Source organism: Penicillium verrucosum (genome assembly GCF_028828655.1).
Source record: "Penicillium verrucosum strain IBT 35672 chromosome Unknown utg000005l_segment0_segment0, whole genome shotgun sequence".
NCBI classification, from domain to species: Eukaryota; Fungi; Ascomycota; class Eurotiomycetes; order Eurotiales; family Aspergillaceae; genus Penicillium; species Penicillium verrucosum.
The window spans coordinates 1,665,948-1,684,162 of record NW_026643214.1 but is presented as its reverse complement, the minus strand read 5'-3'; the positions used below and the strand labels follow the sequence as shown (position 1 = coordinate 1,684,162).

Sequence of the window (18,215 nt, the reverse complement as noted above, 5' to 3'; positions counted from 1 at the left end):
ACCTTTCCCTCGTGGCAGCACACCACTAGCAATCAATTCATTGTCAAGTGACAGTGGAAGACGACAGATGATTCCAATAACGCAGCTACCATCGACAGTTCATGTATGGTTTTCTATAAATTGAATTTCATATCGCAATTTGCTTGGGAATAACTTCATTTCATTACGTCTAGATCGTCAAAATCACCCAGGTAGCGAAAGCTTTTGACGCGGCGTGTATCTCTGTTCGCTTCTTTCTGGTAGTCTTCCTACACGTCACAGACTAATAGCGGTTCTAATTGGAGGGAGACGACGGACCAGGGAACCAAGAAGTTAGAGCAATAGGAATGACATCGATATAATTAAACAAGGCGCCTCAACAGAGAACCGCCGCCCTGCTGAGTTTGGGTCTCCTGATCTAATGAAAACCTCGGTCTATGTAGTTTTTTTGCTAGCTCGTGTTCGTCCTCTAGCGAGTTGACTAAGAACCCATATAAACCTAGTAGACCAAAATTCTGATTTGTTCCAATACATCGTTACCGTACAAGAAGCTCTCACGCAAGTTAATAAAGTCTGCTTTCACTCATGCTTGAACTTTACCTTTTGATCTGTGTAATAATCAAAAGACTATCTATCAACTTCAAAGTCCACTAAAAATGACCCAATTCGTGAGATCTACAGGACCAATCCCGACTAAGCATCACGTCGAGCTTCCCCATTCAGCGAGAGTCCTCAGGACATCGAAGCAAAACTTATGTGAGACGATGTCGATGCTGAGATTATCACAAGGATATATGTATTGTATGATGAGAGTCTCATGTTAATAAGCACCAAATGCGGATGGTATTCCCACTGCTGAAGATGCGAATCAGTTAATGGGATAGTGGTAGAAGCATAGTATTTCCATGCGCCCGCTAATTGGCGACCCTTACTCCTGCCGCGCGGCGCTGCGTTATTTGTTTCTGATTTTTAGACATACCATTGGGCGAAGAGAGGTAACAGAAGGTACATACTAGGATTTGTATCAGACAAATCGTCCACCAACCCTAAGTTTCAGATGAACTGGTTATATACATACGATTTGCATTAACCCTGAGGCGACATACACAACGCCTGTTTATCTTGATGTGTGCGATTGGAAAGAGAAAATGTATTGCCCGTAGAGATGTCCAGCCCATGCCCATTAGTTTCAATTTCTGGCAATCACCGGCCAACCTTCGTCTTGGCATGCATTCGATTGACAAGGTCCCAGTACTAAAGCGCTACATAAAGAACACCGCCATAAACTGGGTCAATATAGCTTAGTGTCTAAGCCCTCCATTTTTGTTAATTGCAGCGTATCACTTATTTGCATGTTTAAAATTTTCTTTCCTAGTCAGTATATTTCTCCGCAAGGGATGGACCCGCTTCGGCTTGCGTTTTTACAAAAAGGAGCGTTCGTTTTCTTAGTAAGCTCGACCCAGGCGCTTTTCTCCGCGCCGAAAAGCTGGGGCAACCGACTATCCCCGGTGCGAACCACCCCAGACTTGGTCCTTTTACTGGGGAAACTCAATTTGTGGGGTAGCCAGGATACATAAGATCATGGACACCACCCCACCCCAATCTGAACGTCTTTGAACTAGGTCTCCCTCAATCACTCAAACTTTGGCTTATCTTTCTGCTCTTGCCACTTCATACCACCCATACCGGCTATGCGCTCGTTCCTTGGTCAGGGCAAGACCATCCAGGTCGGTTTGACGGTATGCTTCTTGATGGCCTTTGTGCTGTTTGGCTATGACCAGGGGGTCTTTGGTGGAATCTTGGAGAATGAAAACTAGTTGGACCAGTTCAACCATCCTTCCGATACGAAGACCGGTATCATCGTTAGCTGCTATAACCTCGGATGTTTTGCCGGGTGTCTCGGTACATTGAATATCCTATGGAGCCGCCTTAGGCTCATACGGGCGATCCTAGTACTTACTCTTCTATTTAACTACGTGGTTGGGGAAAAGCTTGGGAGACGCAGAACTATATGGCTAGCCATGGTCTTCGTAATTGTCGGAGCTACACTTCAAACTTCAGCTTTTACAGTACCTCACCTTGTGGTAGGCAGAATAATAACAGGCGTGGGTACTGGAATCAAAACTTCGACTGTGCCCATGTCAGTGTTCCCAATCCCTATTCGGTGCTGAGCTTAGCACATTCCGACCTTCACCTTCCGTCCTATCATTGTCCTTTCATACTGAAATTGTACATATAGGTACCAATCTGAACTTTGTGATCAGCGATCTCGTGGTCGTCTTGTCTCGGCGGAAGTTCTGTTTGTCGGTGTCGGTATCGTGATTGCATACTGGTTCGACTTCGGTATGTCATATGTGGGAGGCACCATTGCCTGGCGCCTACCCATTGCGGCACAAATCGTCTTCGCTCTCATCGTGGTGATCTTAGTCATGGGACTCCCGGAATCACCGCGATGGCTATATAAACACGGGAAACACGAAGAAGCGATGGATGTCCTTTGCAGAGTATATGACAAAGAGTCTTCGGATGCTTACATTCTAGCAGAACGGGACGCTATTAATTCCGCTCTCGAACTGGAGTCGGGAAGCGCAGAAGCCAAAAGTCTTCTAAGCTTATTCAGAACGGACCGTGTGAAAACAAGATACCGAGTCATCCTTGCCTGGTGGGTCATGTTTATGAACCAGGCGGGCGGGATCAATCTGGTTGTTTATTATGCGCCATGTAAGGCTGAAGCCCTGCCCATACTTGGCTCTGGTCAGGCATATGAATCTTTTTTCAACGGAAACTAATATGAGTGTTCAATTAGCGGCTCTTGTTCAAAATGTGGGCATGTCAGCGAGACTGGCTCAAATCCTTGCCGGGTTTATCAATCTAATGTTTGCGCTCGGATCAATCGTACCCACACTTGCTCTTGACCGTATGGGGAGGCGAAGAACAATGATGTGGGGCTGCACCGGCCTGTCCATCTCCATGCTTATGATTGCTGTTCTCCTATCTCGCTCTCACAGCCCCAATGGGCAAGCTTGCGCTGTGGGTGCCATCTCGTTCTTTTTTGTCTACATGTTTATCTTTGACATGACTGCCAACTGCGTCCCGTGGGTCTATGTCCCCGAGATCTTACCTTTGCAAGCACGCACCCATGGCTCAGCGATCGGCGTTAGTTCAAATTGGCTGTGGAACTTCACAGTTGTTATGATCACTCCTGTTCTCATCAACCGGCTACACTGGAAAGCATACGTCGTCTTTATGGCCACCAATGCGGCTTTTGTGCCTGCATTTTACTTTTTCTTCCCGGAAACCAGCAATTTGCGACTGGAGGAAATTGACATTATTTTCACGCGTCCTGGTAACCCGGTGCGGAACGCTCGGGACATGGCGAAGGAGATGAAGCTGTTTGGCCATATCTCTGAGGATACAGCTGGCGAGTTCGAACCCGCCCCAATGATAGAGAAGCATGAAAGCGACGAGCTATGTGAACATGCCTAGGTGTTGATGCTCCGCGAATTGGATGCCTTTGGCGTCGGGCGTGCCTCTAGTAGCAATTAGTCAGTTTTCTCTATCCCTTCTCTGTTCTTCCCTCCCTCCCATAAGCAGCCGGTCATTGTTCTTAGATATCGCCTGTACCCAATACATTACTCTCTACAGATCTCTTTCTACTTACGGTCGATATTCGAGGATTCCGACTCTGGATGCCTCTGGTGTGGCGCCTGCTGTTTAGTAGTTTGCTTACCTTCTCTCCTTTCTCTCTCTTCTTCGTTCTTCTTTCTCTCGTACGTGCAGATTTTTCTAGCTAGATCAATATCATTACTCTAGCCTCCTAGTTTGCCCTTCCGTCGTCAGTATAATTTTATCTTTCATCCTAATAGTTGCAAGGTGTAGAGGAGCCCTAGAAAAAATCCTTTAATGCTGCACACAATTAATGGAACTAGCAGCAGTACTTTGATATTGACACACGATTAATCTTAAACATGAAAAGTGTTCTCAAGCAAACCCGGGAACTGTTATTACTATAAAAAAACTGTAGAAAAGTTAACGCAGAATGTTGCTAACGGTCACTAAAGAGATGCAATTTCAGTGGCTTCCGTCGCACTACTCAACTTTTAATTTGCCAGTGGAAGCTAGGTTTAGCGCTTGGGCACGCTAAAAAAACGTACACGGCATCGGTATGTACTAGCTGGGGCATTATATGAGTATGTTCATGTTGAGATTACATGACCTGGGTGGTTACGTGACCCCCGATGGTCCTGAGATAGTCCGCGGAGGTTTGAAGTTTCTCTCCTTCCCCATCCGCTTTTTCAACCAATAGATTGCCATCTTCGCTTGCTTCTTTCCCGTATGTCAAGAGTTCATGTGAACACGAGAGTTCTCCATCTTCATATTGGTCCTGCTGAAGAAGGGATAGCCATAGAGATTGTTGATAGTATTGCCGTTTACCAGTTTGCCGAAGTTTAGATTATAATGCGAGTGAATAGCGGGTATAGTTTAGATATGGGATTGAATAGCAAGTGAAAGACCAATAATCAATTTAGCAATATGTAATACTCCTATGATAGATATTCATATCTAGCAATGCGTTGTAATACTTGAGCGTTTGCGCAAAGGCTTTTCTAACACAAAAATGGATACCGCACAGGAGAGTCCAGCCTCCTACTGTAGAAGGCTGCATTCCTGCCCAACCACCCAGTTTTGATACATATGTCGGGAGAAGAGGATCGCACAGCATGTAAAAAGACGCCTGTCTCTTACCGCAGCAAAATGAAAACGGTATAGCGTGTTAGGCACCCGCTTCGGTTGATGCCGCAGAGAGTCATTCCGAGGCAGTCTCTACCGGGGAGGTTGGTGGTTAGCTGGGAAGACAACGAGACAGATTTAATTTTGTAAACATGGCCGACATGTGACATACCATGTGATCCTTCACGAGGAAAAGTGCATGGACTTGAGCTTATATGTAGCTTTTGCATGGGAACAGTAGTAAGTTTGTCAGCCATCTTCTGAGCTTATTTCCAAGAAACTTACTCCATTTTTTCGTCATCTGTGCAGGCAGGCATGCTCTATGTGGGCTGCACTCAGCGGCTCAGAAGCCAAAGTAGTAAATCGCTAGAGTTCACCCACTTAGATTGTTCACGACGGTACTTTACTATGGTCGCTAAGAGCAAAGGAATAGCTATCTACGGGCTTCCTCCCAAGCCAATCGTTCCTACGGGAAAGCATCCGAATGCTACAGCCGCGTTACCTAGCATTGTTTAGAAGGAGGAGTTGCCCGACTGGTCTAAGAAGCGGCAGAAGCGAAGTTAGATAACATCAGCCGAGAGCGAGGGTGAAATGCGGTGGAAAAGGACCCATGGTCGAAAGAGTCATTTCTCCAGGTTAAGGTCACGAATCTGACGAACATTGCTAATACAATTGTCATGGTTCAATTAACGCTGCCCGAACTTCATAGCCAGTTCACAATTTCCAACGGTCCGTCAACTGTGGTCATCAGTGACCGGTTGGCCCCACTAGGGTGTTCATGCTTGAACGACAATCAGATCGCCTTCAACCGATAAGTCGTAGAGGCATACGATCTCTAACTTGAATATATCAACTGTTCAAGCCTTGTTTGACAGATCAAATACAAGCAATATGTATATACACTAACTTGGGGAAGCTAGTACTCCGACCCCTACCTGCTTTACTGGGCAACCATCGTTAAATTAAGCTTACGGGAGAATGCAATACAAGGAATCCGGAGCACTAAGCAATCGACATTGACCCAAAAACAGAGGATTGAAAAAGATTCTTTTTAATTAACGTGAGAAACCGGTACAATTCTTTTCTAGGGTCCGTTGGCTGGGGGCCACTAGTAAACTCGACCCACAGTTATGCGCCGAAGGCTTGCGCTCATGGGACCCCTGCGCTCATGGCCATCCTGATCTCCGGATGTCTCCTCAGGATCTGCGTCTTCAGGGGTGCAGCGTGGCTTCTCTCTCTCAGGGTTAATTGAATACACGTGGTTTTGACAACTAACCTCCCGATATGTGATTGGAAGAACTGCTTCTTTAGTTAACCTCCCTAGAGAGTATACTCATCACTTAACAGAATCTGTGTTATCAGTATTTATTCCCCATAAAATAGTCTTTGTTTTGCAATTTCGCTGATACATTGATGGTTCAGGGTGGCTTGCCCAGGTGGAAATGCAGAGTTAACCATATTGGTTAGTGGAAAAGGAAAGCTTGGCATGCTGGTCAGTCTGTTCACAGTAAATAGAAATTGTAAGCGCAAGCGACGTGCCAGTTGCAGTGAAGTGGGGATAAGATAAACCCACTGAGAGCCCGGCTAAACGTTATAGTTTCGGAACTTCTTGTGAACCTCTAACCCGGTGGTCACAATTGGTTCATTTGAGCCACTGCATTTAGAAAGTCGAGATCTCCAGATAATACGCTGGGACTGGTGTAGCCGGGGACACAATCTGATTATAGTTCAGACGTACTATAAAATGATGCATCACCTTTCAGGATAAAGGGAAAAAGAAGAAAGAGCATAGTCCAGCATGTGGCGGATTTAGTGATTGTACTAGCCCTGAATTACGAGTGAGACCTGACTGCATTCCCCTGCCTTCCACTAGACGTCGGAGAAGATGGTCCGAATATTGTGGTGAATGATGACCAGGACATCATTTACATCATGGCGCCACATCATCTTTCTATCTCACAAAGACGAAAGTCCGTGCAGGATTTTCATTCACGGAAGCATCCAATCACCGAAAAGATCAAGTACAGAGAAAGAACCCGCTCTTTCATACATAGGCTAACGACATATGTATAGACACTTTATCACACGATTGGGTAAAGATGGTGACACAATTCCACCAGAAAAGCAACCGTCGCACGAACCCAGTACTGTGTTCAATACTTCGGATTTGGCAGAAAAGCGGCATTTCCTGCTCCATCAAGACCTTCCGCCGATTGATACCTGTCTACGCACAACCTCCTGCTGCCCCTCTAGCGCAGAAATGAGGGCCCTTGAGGATCGCATCGAGAATGCCGAATTTGCTGGAGTCTCCAGAGGGCCCACTGCCCGCGACACTCAAGTTATCCTACGGATAAGAGGCATTCATGGCCAAGTTCAGTCAGTTCTGTGTCCATGGCAGGACTTCAAAAGTACTGTGGCACATAACAATCTGATCAGCCATGAAGAACGGCGCTACATCGAGAACAAATATTTGTTTGAATGATTGATAGTATTTGCATCTTTCAATTCTAAGAGAATATTTCAGGTCCCTTCCGATTAGCAATGACTGCAGCAATCTACGTCGTGAGAGTAACGGTAGGGCCGGTGGCCGATTGCGACTCTCAGTAATCTACAATAAACGGGTACATAGATGCGACAGTACGGTCTTGGTAAGTCCTCCGTCAGTAGTCTTCTTTTTTTAACTTTCTACCATAAGTATAAACTCCTTCTGACCGCTACGTAGGTGAAGGATGGAAGATATACTGAGAAAGAGTTTGGACTTGAGCTACTTTGTTTCTTTTCATGTCAAAAGAGAGCGGATAGGATAATGGATTCTTGTCCAGACGAGGGAGACCAAATATTGATAGGGCTCAATCAATTTGCACAGGTTAAAGAATCTAAAAAGTACCATTACATAGTCACAACAAGCCTGCCTTTCAATTGCTGGTTCATGTAGCGATCCGGAAGGTTTGTGCCCTCTTCGAGCTGAATAGTCTTCACATGGGACCATACCCCATTTTTGGTGACAAAATTCATCATACCAGAGATTAGCCGATGATTTGCGACAAGACTCCCTTTCACCACTAATTCCTTGAACATGATGCCAAATGCGGAGAATCTGAACCGGCTTTCAGGAATACCCAGCGGAACATAGATCTATCGGCATCATAGAAGTTGACGCCCAAAGATTCATAGTCGAGAGATGGTGTGCCTGTCAAAGGCTGCGTTGAGTCCAGGATAGTAGACAATGTGCTGAATAGCGGACTTCGCAAATTGGTCCACTCCTTTTCAGGAGAAAAATTAGCTCTATAGTATCACAAAGTCAGGACACGACTTACATTGTGTAAGGCTTTCACGGAACATTGGAATTCCGAAGGTGGAGGATGATTGTTCTTGGCGCCCTTTCGGAAGAAATAAACGGTCTCCTTGGGAAAGGCCGTTTTCCCACGAAGAAGTTCCGTGTAAAAGGCTGAGTAACCTGTTATGTTCGTTTTAATTTCGGTTGGTAGTTGGAAAGATTCACGAGCCTACCGCCAGATGTCAGAATCATGACTCAATGCTGGCTGCATGGCATGGAAAGAAAGGCTCTTGCATCTTGGAAAACATTATGTAAAAGATGTTGCGTCAGATTCGAAGCTACAGGTCGAAAAGCGCCATATTGACGCAAAGCTCTTTGTGTACTAGAGATAGTAGAAGCATTTTGCTTTGTAGCCAAATCGATAAGGGGAAGGAAATCTTTCGCATTCGGGCTGGTTCACACGAGAGCTACAACCCAAGTCGAGTAGAACGCGTTTTGACGACTATGACTCGCGGCGCTGCTAAAGTGATTGGGACCAGGAACGGGCTTCCTGAAGAGTTCTGGAAATACAAACGAAAAGACGTGAAGAACTTTATTGGCATCGGTTGGAAGATCGAACTGGATGATGAGCAGGGGCTGGATCCTCTTAACTTGCTCTAGCCCGCAAAATGCATAATTTATCCATAAACTCGGATTCTTATCAAATGGAAAGATAGTGTTTTTACTCTATAGGGACGATCTTTTATCCGCCGCATCACAACCGGCTTAGCCTTAGATGGCGATAGAGTGATTTATCAAAAAGCCGAAGAGCTTGAGACTACTTATCGTAAAAAGTATAGGTGGAATGATATCGAAGATAATGATTATGATGATGAACATAGCAACAGCGAAAGCGACGGCTCAATTAAGCAAGCCAGTGGTCGTAACAGAAGGCATCGTGGCGAGACTGCTCGTCACTCAAACCCACACAGACCGAAGACGAGAAGCCCCTTTAAGACCATTGAATATAGTAATGAGAGCGATACCTCTACTGAGCTAACACACAGCCGCCATAGAAGATACCGCAGCGAGCCAGCTCGTAACCCGGCCTTGTTCATCAAAAGACGGAAACTAGCCCCTGAAAAGACAAACGGCTCCACGGCTAAGATAAAACAGCTTAAACGGGAGATTCAGCAACTGAAGATACGCAGCTCGACCTCACCTCGAGAAGGACGCGAAGGGCAGCTAAGAGCTCGAGGCAGAGGCGATCGGGGGCGCGCAGCATGATAATCATTTACCTTTTGGTACTGTTATGAGCCGGTCTCAAACAGCCCGGCAATTTGTTTGTTCGGTGATTTTGCTTTTCTTTGGTACATCAAGGGGTGATGAAACTCAAAATCGTTCCCTTTTGCTTTTATTTTAGTTTATAGTGCATTCAGTTTAGCTTACAGACTGCCAGATTCAAGCTAGTTCCTCAATGATCGCACTTCCTTACCATTCTCCTCAAGCACACATACTTCCGCATAGATCGCTGTCAGCCATCTTATGATCATTGAACGGCAGTATCCGCATTGTAGTTACAAACGAAGACAGGGCTAGAAAGACCTGGTCATTATCTTCCTCAAAGAAACAGCACTGGCAGTTATTGGTGGTCGGGCAGGGACTTTGTGCCTGATCATTTCCTTCAGCGCAGATCATCTCAGTCACTTGGCTAATCTCTTAGGCGTCTCCCTTCGGAATGTTTGACTGATCCATCGCGCCTCCGGTCAGATCTGCTCGATTATCATACTTATCTCGGTATCGCACTCTAGAATCTACGTCGGGACTTGTGCGGGACCATTCGAGGGATGTGGTAAGGCAGCACCTGAATGAACGTGTGAACATGGAGGAACTAGAATATCAGCCATTATTATTTGAAATGTGATTCAGTGAATGTATACTTAAATCCTGTTTGGCGTGCGAGAAGTTCTTCAGAATGATCTATATCAAATTCCTAAAAATCTCACATTATGTAAGTCAAACTACCCCCCTGTTCCAGCAACCCTATTACTTACCCCATTTTGTGATGCCCCTATGAAACGATGACCGTTCAACCGTTGCGATAATGCGGGACATGCTTAGTGCCGCACTTCCTTTGAAATAACGCTGTCAGGCATTGTTAGCCATAGATTGATCAATAAGGCAGGCGGATCGTGGGGAAAGCGCGCTGTATTGAAGAGCAATGCAACCGGTGGTATCGTTATCCTATTTCCTCTTATTTAACATCCTTTACTAGCGAATATTTGTTTGAGATTACCGGGACATCGAAGCCAGGGACGTTCCTGCATGCTGTACCGGAATTGACAGCGAGTCAGGAGAAGAGAAGAGATCAGCAATGTAATGGTATTGAGGCTAACTGCTGATGGTTGACGATCTCTTGATGATGAGAAGGGGAAAAGAAGAAGAGAGAGGAGAGGAGACTATCTGGTTATTGACATGTAACAGTTCTGACAAACAAGGTCATGTGCCATGATCCCAACAGGAATCCAAGGCCAAAGACCATGTAATAATCGTTCCCTACTTACGAGAACTCACACTTCGTTTGGTATTTTATCCAAACCTATATATATTCTAAGGCTCCCCAGCGATCCTGTTTGCAGTTCCCTATTCCCCTACAATGGACTTTCGACCAGCCTTTCGTCCTTTCTCCCATCCTATATCGTGATCAAGGTAGACCTTAGTAATCACACCTGGGCGGAGTGTATCAGCGAAACAGCCAGCCGCCGGCCCCCAAGTCCCCCAAGTAGCTTCGAAGCATCGCCGCCTCTAAACACGTGGCATGTGTCTGCGCTATTGGGACATATTGTTAGGGGTCAGGTGATTCCTAGTTCTCGGGACTTATACAGCTTTCTCTCTCTTTCCTCGACAAAAGTGCATTCTCAATATGCTATTCCACGTGTTCAAAAATCCAACACAGCTCAGCTTTCAGGTCCCCGGACTCTTTGCCCGGACGAATCTCGCGTTAGACGCCCCCGTTTGATTGCTTTCATCGTCTCGGGGAGTTCTTCTTCCGAACTTAGGTGTTCAGGAGGAGTTCGAAGTCGACGGCGCTTTCTCTTGCCGGGGGGAAATGGATCAACGATGCCTTCGTCTAGCAATTCTTGTTGGTGTTCTGCTTCGGCGTATGAAAGAAAGTCATAGAGCTGCCTCGAGGAGATAGAGATATATTGATCGAGGTCAGTGTACTCCTGTGAGATGCTCGTGGGAGCAAAGTCCCTAAGCGACAGCCTGAATGCTGGTCCCTCAGCTGGTTCTTCGGCTGGAAGTCCAGATTCTGTTCGAAAAGGCTGCAACTGTCAGTATCCAATTCTCCTAAGATTGCGGCTCAAAGGGAATGTACCAGCGCTTCGACCTTAGCGATCGCCTGAAGTTCCTCCACGCCATCCACAGTTATATCCTCTGGTCGCCAGATGGATATAGTCGCTTTTTTAGACCCTCTATACTCAATGTTGAGGGCAATCACCGCTTTCACGTTCCCATTGGTGTCCAAGATGTAATCATCCGCTAAGTCCGCCGCAGCTCGAACTTTTTGCGTATAGCACACTTCTATAATAACACCGGGGTATTTTGCCTGCTCGTGCTTAAATGATGCATCTGGGCTGCGTTCAGAACGAGTCCGCTCTCCATTTTTTGTATTGTTCGGCAGCCAAATTCGGGTAGTGGATTTATGATCTACCTTCCTCGCAAAATCAGCGAAGGGTTTATCGCTCTGTTGAAACTTCCCCAATTGGGCTAAAATTTCAGAGACTACCCTGGCACAAAATATATCATGGAGAGGAGCCGGCATTCGGATAGTCACAAGGGACCGGTAAGGGTCGTAGTCAAGCCTAGAATACAACTCAACAAAAATGCCTTCAATACACATGGAAATTGGCAGTACTCACCTTACTTTGTCTTCCACGTAACCTCGAAGAGATTCGTCACCATCTAGCAGACGCAAAACCTCTCTATAACTGTCCGGAATCAGCCGGTGCTGCCACCAAGGCTGTGGTGGCCTTTGACCTGCACGATGGAGTTCTAAACAGTCCAGAACGGCTTGAGCACTTCTCGACAATTCTTTCTCTTCCGTGGGCGGCGGCGTGAGGGGAGGGTTCAGGAAACTCCCAGGTGGAGTACTCTCATCCATAAGGTGTGAATCAGACGGCATCCTTGGGATATGGGTTGTTTATGCTCCAGAGAAGGGGCTAAGCGCTGGATGAACTTGAGTGTCACGTGCTGATAAGGTGGTTGGCCGCCCTAGGGGTATTGTGTAGTAACAAGGCCCCTAACATGTATGTAATGAGGTCCACCTAGGCGTTAAGCACGAGTATCGAGTTGGTGTCTGGGGTCGCAGAAGCAGGCATTCAGACGATGGAAGTGGCGAAGTGCAGATGCCAAGGCGTGGTTTGTGGGAGATGGGAGAATCTTGCCCAATGGTTCCCTGGAGGTTCAGCTGAAGGGTCCATGCAGTGGTCGCTGGGCCGACACAGTGATTTCTCATTGGATTCTCCGTTTACCTACATGTCGGTTAGTGTGCATTTCAATGTATACGTGTTTTGAGAGGCGACCTTGGGATCAGAGCCCTGGAGGTAGGCATGGGTTACATAATTCCCGGGCGGATAACTATAACGTGTTTTGTCGAGTACCAGGCATGGTGCATGGTAGGAATTACCAAGTCAATACAAACCGGAAAAATAAATGGACCGCCATCATAACGGTACCATACAAAATTACATACATTGCTTAATCATCGTTGTCCGTATATAGACCTAGCAGTGACCCGCGGGTGACCCTCACGACTGTTACGAGCCAGGTCTTTGTGAGAAAGAGTGCATTTAACCAGAAAAGCAAAGATGGGGAGAAAAGAAGAAGAAGTGCAGAGAGAGATCCAGAGGGGTTTAAATAGCTGGATCAAACAAAGAAACAAAGAAACAATCCTCTTTCCCAAATAGGCTTAGTAGGCATGCCCAATTAGGCATAGTAGCACTCCATCAAACAAAGGAAGAAAGCAAACAAAGAACGCAGGCAAACAAAGAAAGATAAGAACGATCTTGACATGTGATAAGCATGTGATAATTGTCGATCGTGACAACGACCCTCCACCCGCCCCGCCACTAGGGTGGTCCGAGGGTCCAACCTTCCGACCCTTAGGGTCGTCAAATAGTACAAATAGGCAAATCTTATAATATATATAATTTATACAGATTTCCTCTATAATTTCAAGTATCCTAATTATATTATATGCCTAAACTTCTTAAGCAATTGATTTAGGGATATATTGTTACGATAACTTCTAATATATATTCTTAAACCTAGTTTCTATCTACTATATATCTATTAAGCCTTTTTAATACCTTCCGAACTCTTCTAGACGATCGAGGGAGAGGAATTTCACTATCTTTATCTATACCGTCTTTATAATTAGATTATATATCGTTATCTTTACTTAGTAAGCTACTTCTCTATCTCCTCTTAAGTATAGTATTAGATAATAGTTATAAAGTCGGTCGGGACTAAGTTTATTTAACTATATTTTCTTTAGTATTACTAATTAGTTTAAATAATATAGTCTTTATACTACTTACCTTTATCGAAGCTATAATCTCCTAGGAAGATAGGTACTTCTAGAGAATTAGCCGCTAATTGTCACGTCCTACACCATACAAAGCAAGGTGCAGAACCCGCCTAGACCTGAGATGGCACCTTCAAGGTGGACCGTCGAAGGTCTTCGGGGACCTACATAGACATATCAATGGCCTGCGAGATATATGGGTCTAATATATATGATCTCGCTTAGGTTGCGCACATTGCATAACTAGTGGATTCGGAACTATAAACAAGGGTTCATAGTTTAGTTTAAATATATACGCAGTGCTAGTTGCAATTGTTTCGTAGTAGTAATTCCGTATTATATATGCCTTTAGCACTCTAATTATACCCCCTCTAAAGGCCCTTTATAGTAGGTCTTTATATTCTAAACTATCTTATTTTTAATCGGACCGCTACTAGTAAAACATAGTACCTATACGTCGAACCCGCGTAACCACGGAATAAAGTAAGGAGATACTAGAAGGGGCTATAGAAGATAACTTCGATATAGACCTCGGTACCTCCGAAAATAAATACGAGAGGGAATAGGTAGGTTCTACGAACCTAGCTAAACCTATCGCGGAAGAACCAATTTCTATTACGACCGTCGAAGATAACGAAGAAACTAAGGAGTTAAAGATAGTAAAGGCCCGCGTATAATAGCTTATAGAACTTAAAGAGTATTTAGAGATATAAGCGTAGATAGAGAAACGTATAGCGGAATTAAATACGAAGGCTAAGCTAAGTATTCCTTTAATAAGAATAACGTCGTTAATAAATATAGATCTCGATAACGATAGGGAAGAAGATAACGAAATAAGCTTCGGAGTCCCCCTAGCATACTATATATTAAGTACGAGATATCCTCCGTACCTAATAAGTATTATAAAATACTCTAGAAAAATACTCTAATAGTATAAGATATAGTAGACGCGCCTAAATAACTACTTCGGACAATACCCGTACTACTTTAAAGATAATACTACGAAGATAGGTAGGGGGGTCGAGGTCCTTAATAGCGATATAATAATAGTATAGGAATCCTATATTACTAAACCTAAAGTACTAAAAACCTATACGGAGTTTATCCGATTCCTATAATATATAGTAGATAACCCTCGGGTTATCTATCGGGAAGTAGAGGAATAATAGATATATTACTAGTAGAGGCTAGGCTAATCGGTTATAATATTATAAAGACCCACTATAAAGGGTCTTTAGAGGGGGTAAGATCAGAGTGCCAAAGGCATATACAATACGGATCACTACTACGAAGCAATTGCAACTAGCACTACGTATATATTCAAAATGAACTATGAACCCTTGTTTATAGTTCCGAATCCACTAGTTATGTAATATACGTAACCTAAGCGAGATTATATATATTGGACCTATATATCTTGTAGGCTATTGATATGTCTACGTAGGTCCCCGAAGACCTTCGACGGTCTACCTTAAAGGTACTATCTTAGGTCTAGGCGGGTTCTATACCTTGCTTTATATAGTATAGGACGTGATATTACCTCCTTCCTTTATACTCGTCGACCTCGGCGTACTCTAGGTTTTCCTCTATAAACCTATCTCCTTTATCCGGTACGGTTCTTCTTTATTAAAATAGGGTATTCCGAAGCTTCTTAGCTAGGTTTCTACGGCGGTAGCGAGGTTTTTATTCTTTATTATCCGTTATTCGGCGTATTAAGTACGAGGTTTTTTGTCGACTATAAGATTCTTTATAACTATAGGTTTATTTAAATACTATTTTTGCCCCCTTTTTCGAAGGAGTATACCCCTATACTCGTCTTTTATAATATAGCTTTAAATAATAGGACTATAAACTAGGTTTTTAACCCTATACCTACGACTCCTATAGAGATATAGTATATACGCTATATTAATTCGATTATAAAGATTCCTATAGATTATATTAATTCCTTAGCTAGTAATAAGTATAATTACTACTAGATTAATTATTAAGCTTATATTATAATAAATATATTTTACCTTCTTATATATCTTCTTCTAATATTATCTAGGTCGACCCCTATCTTAATAATATAGCGAACGCTATTATACTAGTACCGAATATCCCGGCTCGGAACGCTACTTATAAAACTTTTATTAGTACTTATAATACTCTCTACTCTTAGATTAATTAAAGACTTACTCTAGTATTTATTATATAAGTTATATTAGTACTAGTACTACTAGTACCGCTAGTTATACTATTAGTTATACTACTAGTTATATTATTATTACTACTTATAGTAGTATTTATAATACCGCTTATTATATTATTACCCTTTTTACTTTCTTTATCTTTACCGCTAATAATATTCGAAGTATAAGAAGAATAGTTTAATAGAATATTAGATAGGTTTATATAATATTTTATAGATATTTAGATAGGACTTATAAGGCTTTTATATATATTCTTATATTTTCTAATATCTAGGTCTTTTTTCTCGGGTCTTTTATAGAATATTTACTTATAGGTTTTTATAGAGACTATTATTATTCTTATAGTATAAAAAGTCTTTCGTAAAGACTTTTACTCTTATATCCCTTTATTTTTTATAAAGATAATATATCTTTTATTAGTCTATCTAAAGATTTATACTTCTTATTAATCTTTAAGATAACGCCTATTTTACCGACTATAAGACTATAAGTTATCTTATTTAATATCTTTAGTCTAATAGATTTATTATAGGTTAATAATAGCGAGAGCCTCGCTATAGAGATTACTACTCTTATATTTTTATTAACTATAATTTATAAATTATACTTAGGATAGTTTAAAAGAGTCTATAAATTATTCTATTTCTTTTTTAAATCCTATTAAGACTTTTATAACTTCTTTTAAGTCGTCTTTTATAGATTAGATTTTTTAAATTAATTTATTATAACTATATTATCTAATATATTATTTAGTTCTTAGATATTCTCGCTATCTTTATAGCCTTTCTAATATATTAGATATTAAAGGCCTTTACCTCTTTTTTTAATCTATAAAATATAGTCGACTTTAAATTTAGATTCTTTATTAACTTTAATAAAATCTAGCCGCTTATTATAAATTAGTTTATCTTTATAGGATTTTAATATAGAGATATATTATATAGTATAGATTTTCCGATATAAAAGAATTAATATTAATTAATATATTTATTATTTTATCTTATAAACTATTTAAAAGGATTTTTTATAATAATTATCTAATTTTCTAAAAAAGCGTTTTAAATTAATATACTTATTCCGAAGTAATATCTAATTAGTTATTATAAAGATTTTCTTTATATAATTCTTATTTATAATCTTTTTTATAATATCTTTTATCTTTTATAACCTCTCTCTAAGCTTTTCTTACTATTCTATAAGCTCCTTTATATATTTTTTTATATCTTTATAAACCTCTCTATTATCGTCTTTAATATTTAATCGAAGTTCGGATCGGATTCTTATAAAAGCCTCGCTTAAAGATATATCTAAAGCTAAATATATAATTATATTATATATATACTATATAAAAAGAATCTACCTAATCTAGTTATTTTAATACTAACTAATATAATTATAAAAATAGTATTTAATAGATTAATTTTATCTTTCTATTTATTTATCTATCTATAGATAATATATAATAAATAATCTTTTTTATATTATAAGATAAAAGTAGAAATTAGCTTAAAAAGTACTAGTAAATAGACTTCTTTTATTATTAATAAGATTCTCTAGTATTCTTAGCTATAGGACGACTTTTATATATAATATAGCTATAATATCTTCTACTATTATATCTTTAATATATAATATATAGACTATAAACTTTATAAATAGATTAACTACTACTAATATTATATTATAGACTTTTTATTCTTACTTTAAAGATAGTAAATCTATTATAAAGTCTATACTTATCTATTATAATAGTTTTTAAAGTACTAATAACGGTTCTAATAGTCTATATAATTTATATTTATATATTATATTTCTTTAATAGATATTATATTTATTTATATATAAAATTATTTCCTTTTTTATATATTACTAGAAATATTTATTATAAATCTTTTTAATAGTCCGTTTCTTCTTATAATATCCTATTTAAAGATTATTATAATAAGTATATATAATTTTATATATTATAATTAAGTCTCTTAGTATATAAATCTTTCTACTATATCTAAATAGGTTATTTTTAATAGTTACTATCTATAATATACTATTAAGATATTTATTACTCTTTATTTTATCTATTTTATTACGCTTATCTTTTATAAAATAGTCTTAGCTCTAGTACTATTTTATAAGATTTATAATAGACTTTATAGAAGTATCTTTTAGCGCTATTTTTCTTATAAAGCTAACTATTACTTTTACGCGGGTAATATATTATTCCGGACTATTATAATTACTAATAACCTAATACTTATCTATTTATAGTTTTTATATTTTATAAGATTCTTCGAGGGCTTATTTTTACTCCTCTAGGGTAGTTATAATCTTCTTATATATCTATTAGTTCTTTTTTATAGGTCTTTAGGCCTACTTTTTAGGCTCTAATATAGTCTTTATACTTATTATATCTTTAGTCTAAGGATCTTTTATAGTTTTTATATATATTATAATATTTAATTAGATT

At 40.7% G+C, this 18,215-nt stretch overlaps 4 protein-coding genes across 4 annotated transcripts; 2 read left to right on the top strand and 2 right to left on the bottom strand.

Moving 5' to 3' along the window:
* Positions 1 to 1,670: 1,670 nt before the first annotated feature.
* N7516_011503 (putative MFS sugar transporter) lies at positions 1,671 to 3,465 on the top strand (the record flags this gene model as incomplete). Its single annotated transcript, XM_057224221.1, has 4 exons — positions 1,671 to 1,763; positions 1,797 to 2,119; positions 2,219 to 2,700; positions 2,786 to 3,465. 4 exons carry the CDS (start codon positions 1,671 to 1,673, stop codon positions 3,463 to 3,465), a joined length of 1,578 nt encoding a protein of 525 aa, XP_057069361.1.
* A 3,177-nt stretch (positions 3,466 to 6,642) lies between these two features.
* Positions 6,643 to 7,192, top strand: N7516_011502 (uncharacterized protein; the record flags this gene model as incomplete). The annotated part of the gene is made up of 2 exons (XM_057224220.1): positions 6,643 to 6,731; positions 6,784 to 7,192. 2 exons carry the CDS (start codon positions 6,643 to 6,645, stop codon positions 7,190 to 7,192), a joined length of 498 nt encoding a protein of 165 aa, XP_057069360.1.
* A 580-nt stretch (positions 7,193 to 7,772) lies between these two features.
* Positions 7,773 to 8,239, bottom strand: N7516_011501 (uncharacterized protein; the record flags this gene model as incomplete). The annotated part of the gene is made up of 3 exons (XM_057224219.1): positions 7,773 to 7,973; positions 8,028 to 8,167; positions 8,221 to 8,239. The coding sequence occupies 3 exons, from the start codon at positions 8,237 to 8,239 to the stop codon at positions 7,773 to 7,775; spliced, it is 360 nt and encodes a 119-aa protein (XP_057069359.1).
* Positions 8,240 to 10,923: 2,684 nt separating this feature from the next.
* Positions 10,924 to 12,152, bottom strand: N7516_011500 (uncharacterized protein; the record flags this gene model as incomplete). The annotated part of the gene is made up of 3 exons (XM_057224218.1): positions 10,924 to 11,292; positions 11,346 to 11,832; positions 11,890 to 12,152. The coding sequence occupies 3 exons, from the start codon at positions 12,150 to 12,152 to the stop codon at positions 10,924 to 10,926; spliced, it is 1,119 nt and encodes a 372-aa protein (XP_057069358.1).
* Between the last annotated feature and the right edge of the window lie 6,063 nt (positions 12,153 to 18,215).